Raw genomic sequence first — 19821 nt, forward strand, 5'->3', positions numbered from 1 at the left:
GGCTAGTTAATACATGTAGTTCATTTAGTAAGTAATCATGCCAAGAACACTTTTCTTTTGTTGAGATACTCGAGTATAATAGAAGAAGGCTCTGATTACACTGCTTCATTAGAAGGAAGAATGGCATGGTATAATTGACAAGATTTCAATCAAGATGAAATCAGTTGGTTTGAATATCTGATAAAAGACCGTAAAGTAGGACATCTACAAGATAAAAATAAAGATAGACTACATATCATAGAAATTAAACACATTGGAATCAGCATCACCTTATTCGTCTGCAGATATAGCACTCAAAAGAATTATGATTCAATAAATTGGCTATTAATCAACATCCAAGATTTATTAAAAAATAGGATGAGAGGCTAGAATCACACAATAGAGTAAAATACATTGCTAGTTATGGCTTTGTGGCCTTTGTCTCCCTTAGCTTTGTCCCATGCTTACGACTACTGCTTCAGCTTTATCCATGCCAGCAGTATATTTTTATGCAGATCACATTAAAATAAATATTAGATTATTTTGAAAAATATATTTAACCAACCATAATATTTTTATCAATTAACATCCTATGAGATTTCATAAAATCTCTCTCTTAATTTTTGATTATTCAAGAATATATTGGCTAATGAATTGGTAATATTTTTACTTCTTTAATTCCTCCAATTGTTCCTACGCCGGTTACGCTTTTTAGATAATTTACAGATGGTTTTTAAGCCTGTGCAAAGGATATTAAATTTTAAAGAAATATTTTGTGCACCACGGACGGCACGCATGAGCTGCACCACCAATGATGATTGACTCATATGCAAAATCGGATACAGCACCAAAGAAAAAAAATTACCGACCACGTGTGAAAATCAATCATTACGGATGGTATATATAATACTGTACCATCTGCGGTGCACAAAATATTTCTCTGGATTTTAAGCACATACCTTACGTTCATTGTGCATCATGTCATGGGTCAACGATCCAATGCAATAAATAAAGAATTGAATTGAGATCAAGTCAATGGAACTGTACGGTATGGTTGGAAAGTTAATGGACGATGGCACTTAGCCAAGAAAAATCGTAGAACAAGCCTCAGCCTGTTTGACGGCCCACTTGCAGACTTCCTGTGATTGGTAGGTCGCCGAAAAACGTGGCGAGGGTCGACAGCAACGCCGTCTGCACAACCGGAACATTATTCAAACTGTAGACAGTCCGGATGGTGAGCTCACTTGCTAGCATGAAATTGGCAAACAAGTGTTTGAAATAAAATCTCCCAAAGATTACGAAAATAGGACTATAATGGCCATGATTACCAAGCTTCAAAGTCTGAACATCCATCTTGCACCCACTCCCCTCCACCAAAATCAAACGAGCAGCTTGATGAATCAGTCAAACAAAACCAGGACCGGCCATCTCCTAAAATCATTGCCAAAAGCTCCAAAGAGAACCTACAAAAAGAGTAACACTTCGATGGACAACGGCAAAAAAATTACATGTCATCATGAACTTGTTCTTACTTGCACTTGAAAAGACTAAAATGACAGATGTATCTATAAAATTAATCCAATACAGCAGAACAAAGACTCTACTCTGTAATGATGGCCTTTTGTCTACTTGTATAGATGGCAAATTGCCAACTTTGGTACACAAAAAGGTGAGTTCTACTGCCTGTGACCACCTACTGTTGCAAGACAATTAACGAAAGATAAGCAAAATCCACGCACGCGTTCAGTTATATCAAAAAGGAGGGGCTGAAGTACAAACTAGTTGATTTTTAATATAAATTTTCATATTGGCCAAAAGCCCAAACATTCTTGCGAAAGTTCCCAATAGAAGGACGATCGCAGGATTAGGTAAAAAATAATAAACATGTAGATTCCGCGATGCAACTCTACAGTTTGGAATCGTCTGCTTCTCCATAAATTGATGTCCCAAAACGTTCCAACATTGAAATCACTAAAGATCTTCAAAGCTGCGACAGTATCCGCCCCGTTGACGTACCTAATCATAACGTGACATTTCCACGAAAAGGATATTTAGAATGGGCTGGCTATAAGAAAGTATGAAGCGTAACTGTTCTCTTCCAAATTTTGTGGTCAAACATCTGTCAAAAATAAATTCCATTAGTCCCCTTGTTGCTATAGAAAATTTGGAAAAAAAAAACGAAAAGAGAGAACGCCACATATACCTCCGACCTGGGTCACTTTGCACGTGCTCACAAAAGACTAATTACGATATTATCTTACACAATGTAATATATTAGCTCTTGCTACCCGCATGTTTCATTGTGAATGTTAACTAGTCATTACTTAGAGGTTCTACATCCCAAGAGAAAACACCACATATACCTCCGAACAGACTGGGTCACTTTGCACATGCTCACAAAAGACTAATTACGATATTATCTTACACAATGTAACATATTAGCTCTTGCTACCCGCATGTTTCATTATGAATCTGTTAACTAGTTATTACTTAAGAGGTTCTACATCCCAATCTTTTCCTAATTATATTTACAGTCAGATCAGACATATAGAACATATAGACAGCAATTCAGCAATTTATTTATAAGACAAAGGAGCCTAACCAAATTTCAAGGCAGAAAAACAAGCAGGACGTTCAAGCACATGTTGCACCAGTAATGGAGGGATTTTCTCGCCTCATGCCTTTAGATTCTTCCAAGCATCTAAATAAAAAATCAAATTTCCTAATTGCATCCAGATAAAAATAACTTATTTGGTTGATAGGTAGTCATAATATTGTTAGGTCTCAGTAAGAAACTGATTTAGGAAACAATACTACAAGAAAGGTGTGGAAGATGAATTTTTCACGCATGGTGCCAAAATGGACCAAGGAACTAAAATACCAATCTATAATTAACTGACTTCTTTTTTGCATTGAAATGGAATGATGAAAAGAGAAATCTACCTACCAGGCTGCTGATATCTAAATAATTGGAAAAACAGAGTACATTGGGATTCACAAAAGAACATTCAGACACTATCCCGACCTCTTCTCAGTTTCTGTCAGCAAACTAAGAAGATCTTAGGAATCATTATATAGAAGGAATCTAAAAGACAAGAACTTGTTGAACTTTCCATGCTTCTTCATGATCTAGTGAATATCAAAGCAAGCCCTATTGATAATTATGAAGGTAGAAATGGTGGAAGTTGATCATTCTAGTGTCATCTCACCAGCATTCTAACATGAACAAGTCTGGATGAATGACATAGACAACAGAAGAGCAATTGTACACTGGTAGCAAGGTTCCCCCCAATCTCCCAAAGTTGGTGTATCATCTTCTACTAGCTGTCTAAGACAAGGTGATATAGAAGACAAACACATGAAGTTTCCCCCATAGGTTGTGTTGGGTATAAAATACCCACAGCCGAAATCCTCAGCGGAATCGACTACGAACAGGACAGCTCCGCCCGGACTCCTACGGGAGCCGGGCTCCGCCGCCGACATCGACTACAAGACAGCTCCGCCCGGACTCCTACGGGAGCCGGGCTCCGCCGCCGACATCGACTACAAGACAGCTCCGCCCGGACTCCTACGGGAGCCGGGCTCTGCCGCCGACATCGACTACAGGACAGCTCCGTCCGGACTCCTACGGGAGCCGGGCTCCGCCGCCGACATCGACTACAGGACAGCTCCGCCCGGACTCCTACGGGAGCCGGGCTCCGCCGCCGACATCGACTACAGGACAGCTCCGCCCGGACTCCTACGGGAGCCGGGCTCCACCGCCGACATCGACTACAGGACAGCTCCGCCCGGACTCCTACGGGAGCCGGGCTCCGTCCTCAGCATCGACCGCTGGTAAGTCTCCTCCGGACTCCTACGGGAGCCAGACTTCGCCTTTGACTTTAATTGCAGGAAGACTCCGCCCGAACTCCTACGGGAGTCGGGCTTTGTCCTCAGCTCCAACAGCTGCCAGTAGCCTCCGTCCGGACTCCTACAGGAGCCGGACTCTGCCAACAACGTCAACTGCAAGCGGACTCCTACGGGAGCCGGACCTCTCCTTCGACTCTAATCACAGGAGGACTTCGTCCGGGCTCCTACGAGAGCCGGACTCCGTCCTCAACTTCGACGGCTACAGACAGACTATGTCCGGACTCCGTCCGGACCCCCACGGGAGCCGGGCTCCACCCACGACCCCAATCGCAAGGAGGACTCCGCCCGGATCCATACGAGGGCCGAACTCCAACCGCTGCCGAGCTTCAGCCGGCAGATCTGCACTCCCAGGCCACAATCACGGCCACGATCCTGCTCCACTTCCTGCGGCGAACTCCGCGCAGCTCCATCACTCCCTGACAGGCCGCAGTAACGATCGCAACACTGCTCCACTCTCTGCGGCGGATCCCGCGCCCACGCGGCTCCATTACTGCCTGACAGGCCACGATAAACGGCCGCGATCCTGCTCCACCTCCTGCAGCAGATATCGCACGATTCTCCCATCCGCTGGCAAGACGCCGCAGCATCTGCATCCCACTTCCCACGACAGATTCCACGTGGCACGCCCCAGTGATGGCCACGGCTCCGCTCCACTACTCTTCGCAGTAGATTCCTCCTGACTAAGGGCGGCCCACTACCTGGCGGTTACAAACGTCGCCATCAATCCGTTACCTCCCCCGCCTATAAAAGGAAGACCCAGATACGTTATTCTCTAAGCTCATTTCTTATCTCAAAACTCTGCTAAATTCTCCGTTCGAGCACTCCATTCTTGTTGAGGCAGAGAACTGACTTGAGCGTCGGAGGGTCTTGCCGAAGCAACCACACCTCCGGTTTAGACTTCCTTTGCAGGTCCCGACGGCGACCGCGGCTTCCCCGACTCCAGCTTCTCCGGCGCGAGCAGATTTTCGCACCAACAGGATTGGCGCTAGAGGAAGGGACTGTGTCTTCGCAGCACCCTTGATCTTAAAGGAGTGTTCAACGGAGCCGTCTCCGACCGTCTCTCCGTCACCCACTCCTAATCTTCCCCCGCGAGATCGACACTCGATGCCTCCGCGCAAGGCGTCCACCCGACGGTCCACGGCCTCCGCGGCCAGATCTCAGGCTCCGGCCTCCCGTCCTGTTTCTCAGCCTCCTCCTCCTCCCCCTCCGGCGGCGGCGGTCGGCGCGGAGCAATTTGACTTGCTGGCACAGCAGGTCAGAGGCCTCGTCGAAGCTGTGCAAGCAATGCAGCAGCAGCAACCGCAGGCGTCAGCGCACCCGGAAAGGGCATCGCCAGAATGCTAGAACCCGGCGGCGGGGTGGGCCACCTGGGCCAGCCGCCTCGTCCTTCCCGGGAAAACAAATCCGAGGGTAGAGAGCCCTCAATCGGACCACGACTCCACCCCTGGAAGATCCCTGCCCCCGTTCTGCCAAAGGACCCTCGAGACTCGAAGTCGAGAGGATTTCCTGGACCGGAGGCTCCAGGAGATGAACCGGCGGATTGAAGAACTCCGCCACGCGCCCCCCGCTTATGGTGAGGATATTTGCACTGACCCTCCCTTCTCCCAAATGATTATGCAGGAACCGATCCTGCCAAACTTCAAACTTCCCCAGTTCGAAAGCTACGACGGGACTTCGGACCCGATTGATCATCTGGAGGCCTTCCGAACGATGATGCTGCTTCACGGCGCTCCTGACGCCATCTTATGCCGGGCTTTCCCGTCTACTTTGAAGGGAGCAGCGAGGAACTGGTACTCGGCTTTGAAGCCGGGTACCATCTTTTCCTTCGATCAAATGAGCCACCAATTTGTGGCCCATTTTGTCAGCAGCCGGCGTCCCCGGAAGGGTTCGGAGTCCCTCATCAACATCAAGCAGAGGGAAGGGGAGTCCATACGGGCCTACGTCAACCGCTTTAACATCGCGGCGTTGGAGGTCCGGAACTTGGACCAATCAGTTGCCATGGCCGCCCTGAAAGGTGGCCTTCAGAAGAATGATCTTTTGTACTCCCTGGAGAAGAAGTACCCCAGGGATTTTGCCGATTTACTGGCTCGGGCTGAAGGATACGCCCGAGCGGAAGAAGCCTTCAAAATGAAGGACGAAGAGACAGCAAGGGAGCGTCAAGCGGGAGATTCGAGTAAGCCCGCAGCTGAGAAAAGGCCAAAGGAAGCCCGGCCGCGTTCCCGATCCCCTCCTGGGCATAAGCGCGCCCATACTCCACCCCGGGCACGCAGGCAGAGAAGCCCGGACCGCGGGGTTCGGCGGGGCTCCCCACCAGGGAGATTTCGCAACTACACCCCCCTCAACGCCTCGAAGGCCCAGGTATTAATGGAGGTCAGGGAGCAGCTCCCTAGGCCGGAGAGGATGCGCACACATCCCGGGAAGCGCAACCCCAACAAGTTCTGCCTCTACCACCGCGACCACGGCTACGACACCGAAGAATGCATCCAGCTCCAGGACGAGATCGAGGAGCTCATTCGGCGAGGTCGACTCGACAGATTCATCCGCCGCAGGCCTGAGGGTAGAGGAGACCGGCCAAGAGCCCTCCCACAGCCTGAACCGCAGAAAAGGGAGGAGCAACCCGGGGACCGGCCTCCCATCGGGACCATCGACTCCATCACCGGAGGGCCTCAAGGAGGAGCGGGAAAACTGTAAATGTATCACTTACGATTTCGCCTTGAATCTAATTTTCTTTCTACCTAACGTGCTCTTCCCACCTGGCATGGATTTGTTACGACTGGATACAACCCCTCCAAAAACCACAGCCATATCAGGAACAGGAGGAGAACCTCGTCCTGACATGAGCAAAGTCAAAGGTCCGGTTCTTTTAGACCGGATGGGGGGAGAGGCCTTACAACGCCCCAATGTGCCCCCACAGCTCTATTAGGGACAGGAGGAGAACCTCGCCCTAACTTGAGCAAAGTCAAAGGCCCGGTTCTTTTAGACCGGATGGGGAGAGAGGCCTTACAACGCCCCAATGTGCCCCCACAGCCCTGTTAGGGACAGGAGGAGAACTTCGCCCTAACTTGAGCAAAGTCAAAGGCCCGGTTCTTTTAGACCGGATGGGGGGAGAGGCCTTACAATGCCCTAATGTGCCCCTACAGCCCTGTTAGGGACAGGAGGAAAACCTCGCCCTAACTTGAGCAAAGTCAAAGGCCCGGTTCTTTTAGACCGGATGGGGGGAGAGGCCTTACAACGCCCTAATGTGCCCCCACAGCCATGTCAGGAACAGGAGGAGAACCTCGTCCTGACATGAGTAAAGTCGGAGACCCGGTTCTTTTAGACCGGATGGGGGAGAGGCCTTACAGCGCCCTAACGCGCCCCCACAAACCAGGCTGGTAACGAGAGGAGAACCTCACGCCGGCTCGAGCAAAATGGAAGGCCTGGACTCCTACGGGAGCCGGGTTCCAACACCAAGGAAGACTTCACCCGGACTCCTACGGGAGCCGGGTCCCAACGCCAAGGAAGACTTCACCCGGACTCCTACGGGAGCCGGGTTCCAACGCCAAGGAAGACTTCACCCGGACTCCTATGGGAGTCGGGTTCCGCCTACAAGGAAGACTTCACCCGGACTCCTACGGGAGCCGGATTCCGCCTACAAGGAAGACTTCGTCCGGACTCCTACGGGAGCCGGGCTCCAGCCACGACTTCTGCAGCGGGGGTTAATGGTGGCGAAACCCGGCCGCCTAACAAGATCGGATGAAGGGAAAAAGCCCCCACCCCCCGACGACGTCTACATCAAACAAGTCAAACGACAGGAAAGGTTCAGCAGACAACAATATTAGTGCAGCACGCGGACGAGGTAACGCAAAATGCTCTTTTCATTTCATTTCCGATATGCACACTACAAGGCCAGGACGGCCAAGGAAAGAAGGGCAAAACGACAAAAAGGAAATAACTACATGATAAGACAGAAAGACAAAAGAGCTCTAAGGAGGCCCTGCTCCCTCCGACCTAGGGTTATCTACTCCATCCCTCAACCAGGACTGCCTCAGGTTCTCTATTGCTTCTTCTAGTTCTTCCCTCTTCCGCAGCGCGTCCTGGAGCGCCCGACGAAGTTGCTGGCTCTCAGCCTCCGCTTCTCGACGCCACTTCCGCAAAACTTCGGACTCCGCCTCCGCGTCTGCGACGGCCTGCCGCTCAAGTGCCAGTTGGATCTTCACTTGTTGCAGCTCGGCTGTCTTCTCCCCGAGGGAGACAGAAATCCCTTCAACAGTGCCTCTCAGGGCTTGGAGCTCTTCGGAATCTTGGGCGGAAGTAAGCTGCGCCCTATTAGCCAGCTGCCTCTGGAGACGGACGACCTCGTCAGCCGCCGTCCGAAATCTCCCTTTATACTCTTCCACTTGCCGGCGCCAGCTGGCCCGCTGCACGTCGTGGCTCATCTCGGCGTCTTGGAGCTGCTTTTGAAGGTCGGAGACCTTCTGCGACCACTTCTGTCCATCATCGACCCGGGCCAAGAGCCGGGATGAGTTTCCTTCCAGCTGGCCGATCTTCCTCTTCGCAGCTGACAGTTCCACCTTAAGGGCGCTGATCCTGGCTTCTTGAGCCCAAATTCGGTCGCTGGTGCTCTTCTTGCATTCCTCGAGCTCCTTCGTGAAGTTCGCCTTCCTCCGACTGTAATCCATGATCGCCTTCACATGGAGACTCCGAAAGTGGGCGGCCTCAGCGGCGGCTTCAGAATGGCCTTCTCTTGATTTGCGGAGCTCGCCTTCCGTCTTCTTTAACTTCTTCGTCAGGTGAAGGACCTCCTTTTTCAACCGCTGGATTGTTGATTTCAGCGGGACCCCCAGGGGCAAGGGGAGTGCTTCAGCAGGGCACTGCCATCGGAAGATGCAAGCATCAAAGATCGACTCATTACAAGAAGAAAAGCAGAAAGAAGGAGGAGGGGGAAGGAGAAGCCATCCACAACAAGAAATTCGACTTTATTGATTGAATAATTTTGAAGACAAACAGAAAAAAAATATGGCGACAAAATAAGGGCACAAGATCAGAGGTCTCAGACCTCAGGGGCAGGAGGTGGAGAACTCGACGCGGGGGGTGCGACCGCGGTGGCGGCGGACGAGGGGCCGGCTTCGTCTTCAGACTCCTCAAGAAAGCCGAGATCGAGTTCGGGGTATTTGCTGGCCACCTTCTCTTGGCAGAGCTCGAACCCCTTGGTGAACGCCTCCTGGCCGAACTGGACATTCAGGTCCCTCATCTCCGCGGAGGCCTTGAATTCCTCCACCGCAAGGGCCCTGACCTCCGAGACCAGGACCGGAGTTTGCTCGACCAAATGGGCGACCTCGGCCTCCGCCTTCCTCGCCGACTCCTCCAAGATCCGTCTCTCCTCTTCCCGGGCTTGCCTTTCTCTTTCCAGGGCCTCCTGGAGGGCGACTACTTCGGCCGTCTTCGCTTGGAGGCGAGCAACCTCGGCTTGGCAGCGTTCCTCCGCCTGAAGGAGGTCCCTCCTCATGCGGCTCGTCGCCTCGACATAGGCGAAGAGCTGGTGCCCAATCTGCAAGGACGGATAGAGAATTACGACAAAGGCCGAGTGACCGTGTAAATAAATATCCGCTTACCTCGAGGAAGGACCCCAAAGAGTCCCAAACCCGCTGCTCAGGATCGGCGCGGTCGATCCTCTCCACGACGTCGGACAGGATGCAGCCGTCGAGCAGCCGCCTGATCAAGTCCCTATCGTTGAAGGGATTCTCCGATCCCTCCTCGGAGCAGACGGACTCGTCTACAGCAGCTCGGTGGCTACTCGTCCTGCGAGCCACCGATTTCCTCCTCCTCCCCGCGGCGGATGCCTCCGTGGGGCGAACCCCCGGAGCGGGGGCCCCAGTCGACGGGCTCCTCGAGGAGGCCCGGGGGGCCACTGACTCGGCATCTGAAGGAATGTCGATGGCCGGGGCCGCCTGGACGGGCGCAGCCAAGCTCGTCTCCTCCGCCCTGGCCCTCTTCGCCGATCCGGAGGCCGCCGCGCCCTTTCTCTTCTGAGCTCTCATGCCCCTGGCGAGCATCCGCGCTGCTTCGGCGTCCATTTCTAAAAAAAAAAAATGATGAGAAAAGAAAAAAGGAGAAGGAAGGAGAAAAAAGGGAAAAAGAAGCAACACCGATCAATCAAGAATCAAAAAAAAAAAAAAAAAAAAAAAGAGAAAGAAAAAGAAGAGAGTGGGAAGGAAAAAGAGGTAAAGAGAAGAAGAAGAGGAAGGCAAGAAAAGAAAAGATAAGATGAATACTCGCTGGATCCTGAGGGCTCAGGCCGATGTTGAAAAGAAGCTGCTCCCTCAGAAGATTAGGAAGGGAAGGAGCGGGATAAGTTAGAAGCTTCTGGACAGCCTGGAGGTCGTCCTCCCCCAGGCTGGGAGCCCGACGGACGGAATCCCTCAGAGAACCCCAAGGGGGCAGGCCCAGTTCCAGGGTCGGGTAGTGGACGAAGAGGTATTTCCCCTTCCAATTGTGAATCGAAGAAGGGGCGCCCTTCAGCAACCCCTTCTTACCAAACTGGGGGGAGAAGTACCACCAGTCCTTCGCCGAAGGATGGCGTTTGAAGGTGTAAAAATGCCTAAACAAGGAGAGGGACGGCTGAACCTCGACTATGTGGCAGAGGGAGAGAAACCCTATCAAAAACCTAAAAGAATTCAGGGCCACGGAAGCGAGAGAAATGTCCAAGAAGCGGAAGAAGGCAGCGACAAAGGCAGGAAGCGGAAGCCGGAGTCCGGCACGGAACGCTTCCTGATACAAACAGAAGCGACCGGGAGGAGGAGTGCTGGCCCGGTCAGAGGGGCCAGGTAGCTCCAGGTCGTACTCCGGAGGAACCCCATACTGAACCCTTATCAGAAGGAGTTCCTCCGAAGTCGACGAATATGGAATAACGCCCGGTGCGAAAACCGGGCGAGGCCCAGCCCCGGACGCGGGTTCGTCCACAGAGACAGGGACCTGGGGGTTTGAAGCAGAAGAACTCTCGGAACTGCCGGGAGCAGAAGAGCCAGAGGACATTTTGAGTAGTTTCGAAGGGAGGATCTAAAGGACCCTAAAAAGACGGACCGAAAGGGGAACGAGAGGCCGAAGGCTAACTCGGAGGGACGCACAAAAGTAATGATGAGAGGAGAAGCCCCTAGGCGGTGAGAGGAAGGTTGGCACTAACCTATATTACTCTGAGGGACCTGGGGGACGAGAAACGGGAGGCGCCTACGGCTCGAGAAGACGATCACTAAAGCAGGGCTCTCGAAGAGAAGACAGACACCAGCGAAAACTCAGGAATGGAGTAGGACGCCTAAAGGAGGGAGGACGGGTTTAAATAGACCCTGGGATCCGGCGCCATAATGATCGCGAATCCCCCAGGCCAGTCCGCATCCGACACGTGTCCCACTCCCCCTGGCAGACGGCTAAAAGCGGCTGACGGTTGGCAGGATCATAATTACGCCATACCTAGGCCAGAGTGCTTGCGGGATTTTCGAAGCGTCCCCTCGTACCGCTCCAATTCGAAAAGACTCCGACACGCGCACATTTAATGCCAAAATATCCGGAGGCGGCAGTGCGCAGGATTCGAAGGGACGGTTTCGGCTGTGCCCGTCTCTCTCTCTGTACTTCCTTCGTTTGAAAGTCAAACTCGGAAGTAGGGGGACTGGTGTTGGGTATAAAATACCCACAGCTGAAATCCTCAGCGGAATCGACTACGAACAGGACAGCTCCGTCCGGACTCCTACGGGAGCCGGGCTCCACCGCCGACATCGACTACAAGACAGCTCCGCCCGGACTCCTACGGGAGCCGGGCTCCACCGCCGACATCGACTACAGGACAGCTCCGTCCGGACTCCTACGGGAGCCGGGCTCCGCCGCCGACATCGACTACAAGACAGCTCCACCCGGACTCCTACGGGAGCCGGGCTCCGCCGCCGACATCGACTACAGGACAGCTCCGTCCGGACTCCTACGGGAGCCGGGCTCCGCCGCCGACATCGACTACAAGACAGCTCCGCCCGGACTCCTACGGGAGCCGGGCTCCGCCGCCGACATCGACTACAGGACAGCTCCGTCCGGACTCCTACGGGAGCCGGGCTCCGCCGCCGACATCGACTACAAGACAGCTCCGCCCGGACTCCTACGGGAGCCGGGCTCCGCCGCCGACATCGACTACAAGACAGCTCCGCCCGGACTCCTACGGGAGTCGGGCTCCGTCCTCAGCATCGACCGCTGGTAAGTCTCGTCCGGACTCCTACGGGAGCCAGACTTCGCCTTTGACTTTAATTGCAGGAAGACTCCGCCCGAACTCCTACGGGAGTCGGGCTTTGTCCTCAGCTCCAACAGCTGCCAGTAGCCTCCGTCCGGACTCCTACAGGAGCCGGACTCTGCCAACAACGTCAACTGCAAGCGGACTCCTACGGGAGCCGGACCTCTCCTTCGACTCTAATCACAGGAGGACTTCGTCCGGGCTCCTACGAGAGCCGGACTCCGTCCTCAACTTCGACGGCTACAGACAGACTATGTCCGGACTCCGTCCGGACCCCCACGGGAGCCGGGCTCCACCCACGACCCCAATCGCAAGGAGGACTCCGCCCGGATCCATACGAGGGCCGAACTCCAACCGCTGCCGAGCTTCAGCCGGCAGATCTGCACTCCCAGGCCACAATCACGGCCACGATCCTGCTCCACTTCCTGCGGCGAACTCCGCGCAGCTCCATCACTCCCTGACAGGCCGCAGTAACGATCGCAACACTGCTCCACTCTCTGCGGCGGATCCCGCGCCCACGCGGCTCCATTACTGCCTGACAGGCCACGATAAACGGCCGCGATCCTGCTCCACCTCCTGCAGCAGATATCGCACGATTCTCCCATCCGCTGGCAAGACGCCGTAGCATCTGCATCCCACTTCCCACGACAGATTCCACGTGGCACGCCCCAGTGATGGCCACGGCTCCGCTCCACTACTCTTCGCAGTAGATTCCTCCTGACTAAGGGCGGCCCACTACCTGACGGTTACAAACGTCGCCATCAATCCGTTATCTCCTCCGCCTATAAAAGGAAGACCCAGATACGTTATTCTCTAAGCTCATTTCTTATCTCAAAACTCTGCTAAATTCTCCGTTCGAGCACTCCATTCTTGTTGAGGCAGAGAACTGACTTGAGCGTCGGAGGGTCTTGCCGGAGCAACCCCACCTCCGGTTTAGACTTTCTTTGCAGGTCCCGGCGGCGACCGCGGCTTCCCCGACTCCAGCTTCTCCGGCGCGAGCAGATTTTCGCACCAACAGGTTGCATAGCTACATCAATGACATATGAGGGCAATTTGAGGGAAACAAAAGAAAAGCTGCAAGAAAATATCCATTATCCATGATATAGGTCTTTATGGATGATAATAGAAGAAACTTGATGGAAAAAACAAAGAATCATATTTGATGATCTGAGTGCCATATTAAATTTAATTGTCCAAAAGAACTTTCTGTTTGGCATTCATAGAACAAGCTGTGCATGCTGCTTAGAGCCTGGTCCTGTTGTTAATGAACAGTTTGTGGTAGTTAGCTTTTCTGTCCTCTTCACTTTGTGTGTTTGAATTAAATAACATTACTGTTTGCATGGATTTAGGGTTTGAACATAAGTTCCCAGCCCCCACCTAGTTGTTACCAGAAATTGCAATACGATACCATATTGTCTGCCTTCTTAGAATATTGAATGATACAAATAGAAATCAAAAGGCGGACAGTTAAATAAATGAAAACTAGATTATTAAGACAAAAGGGGGAAATCTTGCAGGGAGCATCACTAGTCCGATAACCATAAATCATGATGATAGAAAATCAGAAGAAGTTTTCATGTTCTATGCATGAAATGCAATATAAATAGCCAATGCAACGAGCACAAGATGCTTACTTGAACGAAGTCGTGTAATAGGAATTTCTCGTAATTCACGTCTGATACACAGCCATTCTCCAAGCAAAGACATCAATGCCAATCCGGTAATATTAACAACCCACCATGTGATGGAGGACGGCCATCCTCCATAAATGATGCATATAAAGAGATGAATGATATAGAGGGTAGCCGAAAAATCTAAACATTTTTTGGCTCTCTCGATCAGATAAAGTAAGTAACCTGCCCTGCTCAAGTGAAGGAAAAATGAATTTAAAAGCATAACAATATGTAGCCAACGTCCACCAAGAACAAGTTCTTCAACAGGATCATACTTATAAGAGAAGACAAAATTAATAAATAATACCATTAAAAACAAGTGAGCTAACTCCTAGCATGAAAATCCAAATAATACTATGTCCATGCTCAGGTCTCCCAAACCTCCACAAACGACATCGAAGATAAGATGAGTCTGTTAAAACATGGTTTTTACTCTTCAGGCAGATCCTCTCCACTAATTGCGGTTTTCTTTTTTTTTTTTTAAAAAAAGAGCTATTTTTATATGGAATAAATAAATATAATGAAGTCAAAGCAGCAGTTCTCTTTGAGATCTTAGTCTGTAATTTACAAGAAAATGCATAAGAAGGGACTCAGAATGGTCAATTACTCTCAATAGTCAAAATGATAAGTCTAGCACTTATTAATGTAACAAGAAGTAATCAAAAATTGAACAGTCAAAATAACAAACAAACTCAGCAAAGTCAACCATGACAATAAATTTCAAATACGACATTTGGCACCTATTCATTTGTACAGATAAGTACTTTCAAACTTTTGGAGGAATTTCTGGCTAAGGGACTTGTGTTTAAGCATATTGCAAAAGGTATAGGCACCCACGCCCACATGCATGCATGACGCCAAGATACATAATGTATGCATGGATGCAGCTTATTGCCAAGAAACTTTGAATAATTAAGTAGGCTCTCACTGGATGAGAACTCAAGAGGTTAGAGAATTAGGTTTCTTATTGAACAGGATATGTCCAACACAAATATGTGAAGAAAGCACCATTTAGAGCTTATCAAGTGCTGATGATTCTTATTCATTGATGGTGTTGATAACTCTTTTGCTGCTGTAACAATGAACCATAGGATTTTAATATTCTATCAAGCAATGGAAATGACCATAAGTCCAGTAATTATTATCTGACACCCCTACCCCAAAAGTGCAAAAATCTAATTTCAAGAAAAAAATTGACATTTTACTAAAGTTTGTTTTCTGTGTAGCACCTTTTTCTAAAAAAGAACATTTCCAAATTACTTTGTGGAATTTTGAAAATAAGTATGGCATGCATGCTAATGTTTTAATAAGAACATCAGACTTGATTTGGAAGATGAAGATATTGAAGGCCTTCAATCACACTCCATGCTTAAAAATCCAAATAGTCTATGCAAACATTTGGCATCTGAAGGATCATTAGTTTGAACATCCTTAGTAAACATATCTGTAGCTATCACATAATTCACTTGAACAAGCACAAAAAGTCTAGAAAATCAAGAGCTGTATTTGCATAGCTTGACATATCTATGTCATATATTAAGTTTCGCTCCCTAAACCTCTATGATGATGATGTTTACAGCTTTACATTGTTCACTATGTTATAAAGGCTTCACAAGTTTATGGTGGTATTGCCTGAGTTTTCTGGGGAAAAAATGAACCAATAAATCGACAAAATCAGGATACTGATAGGCATGATAAAACAATATTCATGACAAGTGGGGCTTACAAACATATATCCTTTAACAGCACATGAGCATGCACGTAAAACTATGAACATATGGGAGCTTCCACAGATCATTTCACATGACAATTTAAGAATACTGAAATAAGAGGTTATAAAGGCTACTGGCACATGATTCAACCATATGCTGTTAGAGGAAGGCATTAAGTGAATAAAATTTTGGTCCCAAGCTCATGAACTAACTGGACTTTCTCATCAAGCTGCTCCAATTTAGTCTATGCAAGTGCAGCATCTACGTAGGCAAATAACATTTAGTTGCACTGTCTGTGTATCTCAAGTGGGACTGTGATGGGTGAAACCTGGACATGGCAAGAGAGTGCTTGTGGCTATGGTTCAATGGTGGACCGAACCCAACTAAACATTCAAAATAATGGCTTCTAGATACATGAAAGAAGCCTATAGAGATGAGGAAATGAATGGTGATCCTCAAATTCTAATTGCTCGTACGCTTTAGGTATCACCACAAAGATGTAGATGCTTCAATTTTGAAACCCATTGACTTCACCACAACCATTGTTTTCACTATTGATTCCCAGAGCAGCCATGACCCAAGAACGCAGGGTGCAACAATGATCTGTTTTTTCTTCTGTGATGGGCTCAATTTTGAAAAACACACTTCCAGATGGGTCCAATAATAGCTTTAACCACAAAACCTGCTTGATTTGTTGAATGCAAAACAGTATAATGCATCTCCCTAATGTGATACTTTGAAAAGCATATCAGGAACTACTTCACTCGCCTCCACTGAATCGTTATACAAAATTGTATCATTCTCATGCAATTTTTGAAAGATCTATCCAGTCTCCTAGCTCCAATTGTGACAATCTAAAGAGTACAAAAAGTGCAAATAAAAAAGGTTGAATTTATCAAATCTTTGGTAATTAAATTATATGTGTACCACCAATGCATAACTGAGGGGTTACTTAGTTGTATGTCAGGTTTCTTAAAATGGATAGTTATAAATCCTGATTTTCTGTAAAACAAATTTATAAAAAAAAAATGGTGAAAGGACCAATTCTTTACAGAACTCTTTTGTCAAGTTTTATGATCTATCATAATTGTTTCATAAAAAGAACCACAAGCAAATTAATCTAACAGCCATACAGCTCCTAAATGTCCAAAATATTATTAAACATAGAACAAAAAGCTAATCCATTCACTTACAGCTAACTTCCTAACGACTTGGTTTTATTATCCATTGCTTAAGATTGAAATGGTAAGGAAGGAGGTCTAGTCCAAACACAGCTGTATGGATGTACTCATCTATTACATAATGATGGTTACCTGCTCCAGTGACTTAATCTAGAACATGACAGAGACCACATAGCTGACTCCAAATTGACTCATTAGTCTTCGTTTTTATCTTCAAGTGATTGACAGTGTTGAATTCGAGGTTTTGAAAGGGTCACTGGCCACAACGTAACCATCTTAGTGGAAATTCCTGAAGAGCTCAAGAACAACCCTCAAAAGCGCATGGCTGGTATGCATACTGCACCAACATTGAAACAAATGGGCACAAAACTTATGATAATCTATTTGTGCACATGTAATTAGGCATGCATTACACATATGATACTAAATATACCATTATTAAAATTACAAATTTTTCACAATCTTGCCAGACACGGTAGGGAAAAAAAAACAAAGTAGGAAAACGTCCTAGTAATATGGGGGAAAAATTTGTCATAAACCACTATCTAAACTAACAAATACAAAAGTCGGACATAGGAAATTTCAATGATAAAATATCGGCAAAAAAAGATAGTGTCACGCAGCAAAGAATTACACCAACAAAAAAGAGGACAAATGAACAAGTAAGCCCAATGGTTACCCGGTAAGAGAGCTGAGAAGAAATGAAACAATCGCGCACCACCCAGTGACCGTGGAAGCAGTAAGAGTTGAGAAATCGAAGAAATACATGAGGCTCAACCTGGACACGCGAGTGCCAACGAGAATGGCCATGAACAGTCCGAGAGTCAGGTAGTACAAACACTGAAGGCAGACGATCTGAGACACGATCAGCCATGGATCCCATACCAACGCCCCGTAGAACATGACTTCTTCGTACGGTAAAAAGAACCCACAAAACCCTAGATTCTGCGGTCACGCCCCCTCTAATCGGAAGCAATTAAGATTTCTCCATCTGAAACAATCCAATTTATCAAACTAGATCTCCAATTTTCCATCTTTCTTCCAATCAATCATTGAATCAAAACGGCCAAAAATTTCCAATTTCTTCTGCCCAAATATCTAACTCCAAGCAACGGAATTCCCAGATCTCCACAATATCTCAAATTTTCTTCGAGAATCCCGATCCGAATTCGTGAAAAAAGAAAGCAAGCTCTACCGAGAAAATTATCAAAGAATTATCCCGAAAGCAAGAAGAATTTCTAAGAAGAATTTAATGGAAACCCTAATAAAACCTTCCAACCTCGAAAATACTCCCTGAAGCGGAATTAGATCTGGCACACGAGCGGCGGATCTAATCGATCTCGGCGCAAAAAGATCGGCGTTTGCTCTTCCGTCGACGCGAGATGAGATTGAGATTGAGATTTCGGATCGGCGCAGGGAGAGCAAACGGAAGGCGACGATGGAGAGATCTCGACTCGAACGCTCGGTTGTTGGAGAGGTTCAATCAATAGCTTGTCTCCGCTTTCTCGCGAAGCCTTCCGCCCCCCACCATCGCTTCCTGCGACGGCAGAAAACAGTTGCTCTTTTGTTTGCAGACGCCTGCGAACCTGCGAAAGCCTGACTACCGCACGATAGCGCCGTGGATAAGATCAAACGGCAACACGTGACCCTCATTTGCGTACGCTGCACGCCCGTCGGAAGGCAGCGAGGGTAACTACAACTGTCGGCTCTCCAGGATAATTTTACAGAGTCGCGGAAACTGGATCGATACAACATATTCGGTGTCCATATTTATCTCCTCCGACGAACACAAATAAGAATATAAATATTATTTAAATATACAAATTATATTTATATTTATTTTAAATAAATATAAATATTATTCAGATATTAAAAATATGGATATAATTATGAATATAAATTAGATAATTTTATGACTATAAAATTAAAATTATTATTAAATAGATAATAAATTAAGTTAATAATAATTTAATAAGTTCTTATGGTATATTTTTTTAAAAAATAAATAAATATTATATAAAATTATATATAAATTTAAATATTCAGATGCGAATTGAATAGTTGTCTATCTATATCTATATCTATATCTATTTTTTTAGTAAATATAGATACAGATACGAATATTAATCAGATTCTCAAATTTTTGTTCGTATTTAAATTGATTTAATATTAAAATATTCAGATAAATATCATCCATATTATTTTTACCTCTATAAGAAGATGTCAAATTGGATGATCGTGATCTATGGACTAAATTGTGGGTAAAAGTATGTATGTCTATCGGGCTCAACCTCGTGATAATGAATTCAGCCCAATGGCCCATGACTGACCAGCCCACTGCTGCTTTAGAACCAAGAAATCTATTTATCCATATATTTAAATGTATTATATTATGATTTTCCTATATTAAAGCATATTCTAGATTTTTGACTGAGATGACAATGTACTCTGACCCCTCAGATATCTAATTTGACACTAATGAGATGAATTTTATCCAAAATCATAAACGATGTGGAGCAGATAATGATAAAATCCACTTCAAACCCAATCTAAATATACATAACTCTTATACACTCCCTTCTCGGGGTAAAAAATTGATTTGCATATAAAAAAATATATATATTATTTTATCTGATTCGATCATCTAATCTGCTCTATTTAGTTCCGTCTAGTTCCATCTATCCCATCTTGTTCCGAGACTCTACCCACCCCGCTCCATCCTAAGGTAAGTAAAGAGCACCTACATTATTCCATTCCTATTTTGCCACTACTACTTTTTGCTCATTTTTATATCGGTTTTACCCTTGGCCATCAATGGTGTCACAGGGGGCTGACATAATGCATACCTACTGCTATAATGGTTGTGTTTTTTCTCTATTATGACACACATGACATAGCGTAGATCGAAACAGTTGACACCCATTAATTCAGACTTGCTGTTGGATCTTAGTGCTGGTGTCATATGAAAAATAAATTTTGATCTAATTATATTATTATTATTATATTTTTTTTTCTGTTTCTCTAAACAATGGGAAAAAAAAAAAGGGATGTTTAAGGTGCGTTTGGTTAGTCATTAAACAAATATTTTTTTATTTTTTAATTTTTAAAAATAAAAATTC

The 19821-nt window shown here is 47.2% G+C and overlaps 1 protein-coding gene across 3 annotated transcripts; it reads right to left on the reverse strand.

Moving 5' to 3' along the window:
- Window positions 1-979: 979 nt before the first annotated feature.
- Window positions 980-18357, reverse strand: LOC105039718 (uncharacterized). Of its 3 annotated transcripts, XR_831244.4 has the most exons (4): window positions 17382-18357; window positions 13771-13997; window positions 1308-1442; window positions 980-1170 (listed from the first exon to the last, which is right to left on the reverse strand). XR_831244.4 is itself a non-coding variant. In XM_010916333.4 (3 exons), exons 1-3 carry the CDS (start codon window positions 17603-17605, stop codon window positions 1417-1419), a joined length of 477 nt encoding a protein of 158 aa, XP_010914635.1. In that variant the 5' UTR covers window positions 17606-18357; the 3' UTR covers window positions 980-1416. The 3 variants fall into 3 exon arrangements, 2 of the variants coding, with proteins under 2 accessions (XP_010914635.1, XP_010916106.1); XM_010916333.4 differs by having other exon boundaries at window positions 980-1442; XM_010917804.4 differs by lacking the exons at window positions 980-1170; window positions 1308-1442 and adding an exon at window positions 1747-2098 and having other exon boundaries at window positions 17382-18331.
- Between the last annotated feature and the right edge of the window lie 1464 nt (window positions 18358-19821).

Source organism: Elaeis guineensis, chromosome 2 (genome assembly GCF_000442705.2).
Source record: "Elaeis guineensis isolate ETL-2024a chromosome 2, EG11, whole genome shotgun sequence".
Taxonomy (NCBI): Eukaryota; Viridiplantae; Streptophyta; class Magnoliopsida; order Arecales; family Arecaceae; genus Elaeis; species Elaeis guineensis.

Coding starts and splice junctions, on each gene's coding strand:
- LOC105039718 (XM_010916333.4), bottom strand. CDS start 17,605: ATGTTCTACGGGGCGTTGGTATGGGATCCATGGCTGATCGTGTCTCAG. Junction 13,998..17,381: donor CTTCTCAGCTCTCTTACCGG/GTAACCATTGGG, acceptor TCACTTGAGCAG/GGCAGGTTACTTACTTTATC. Junction 1,443..13,770: donor TATTACACGACTTCGTTCAA/GTAAGCATCTTG, acceptor CTCTTTTTGTAG/GTTCTCTTTGGAGCTTTTGG.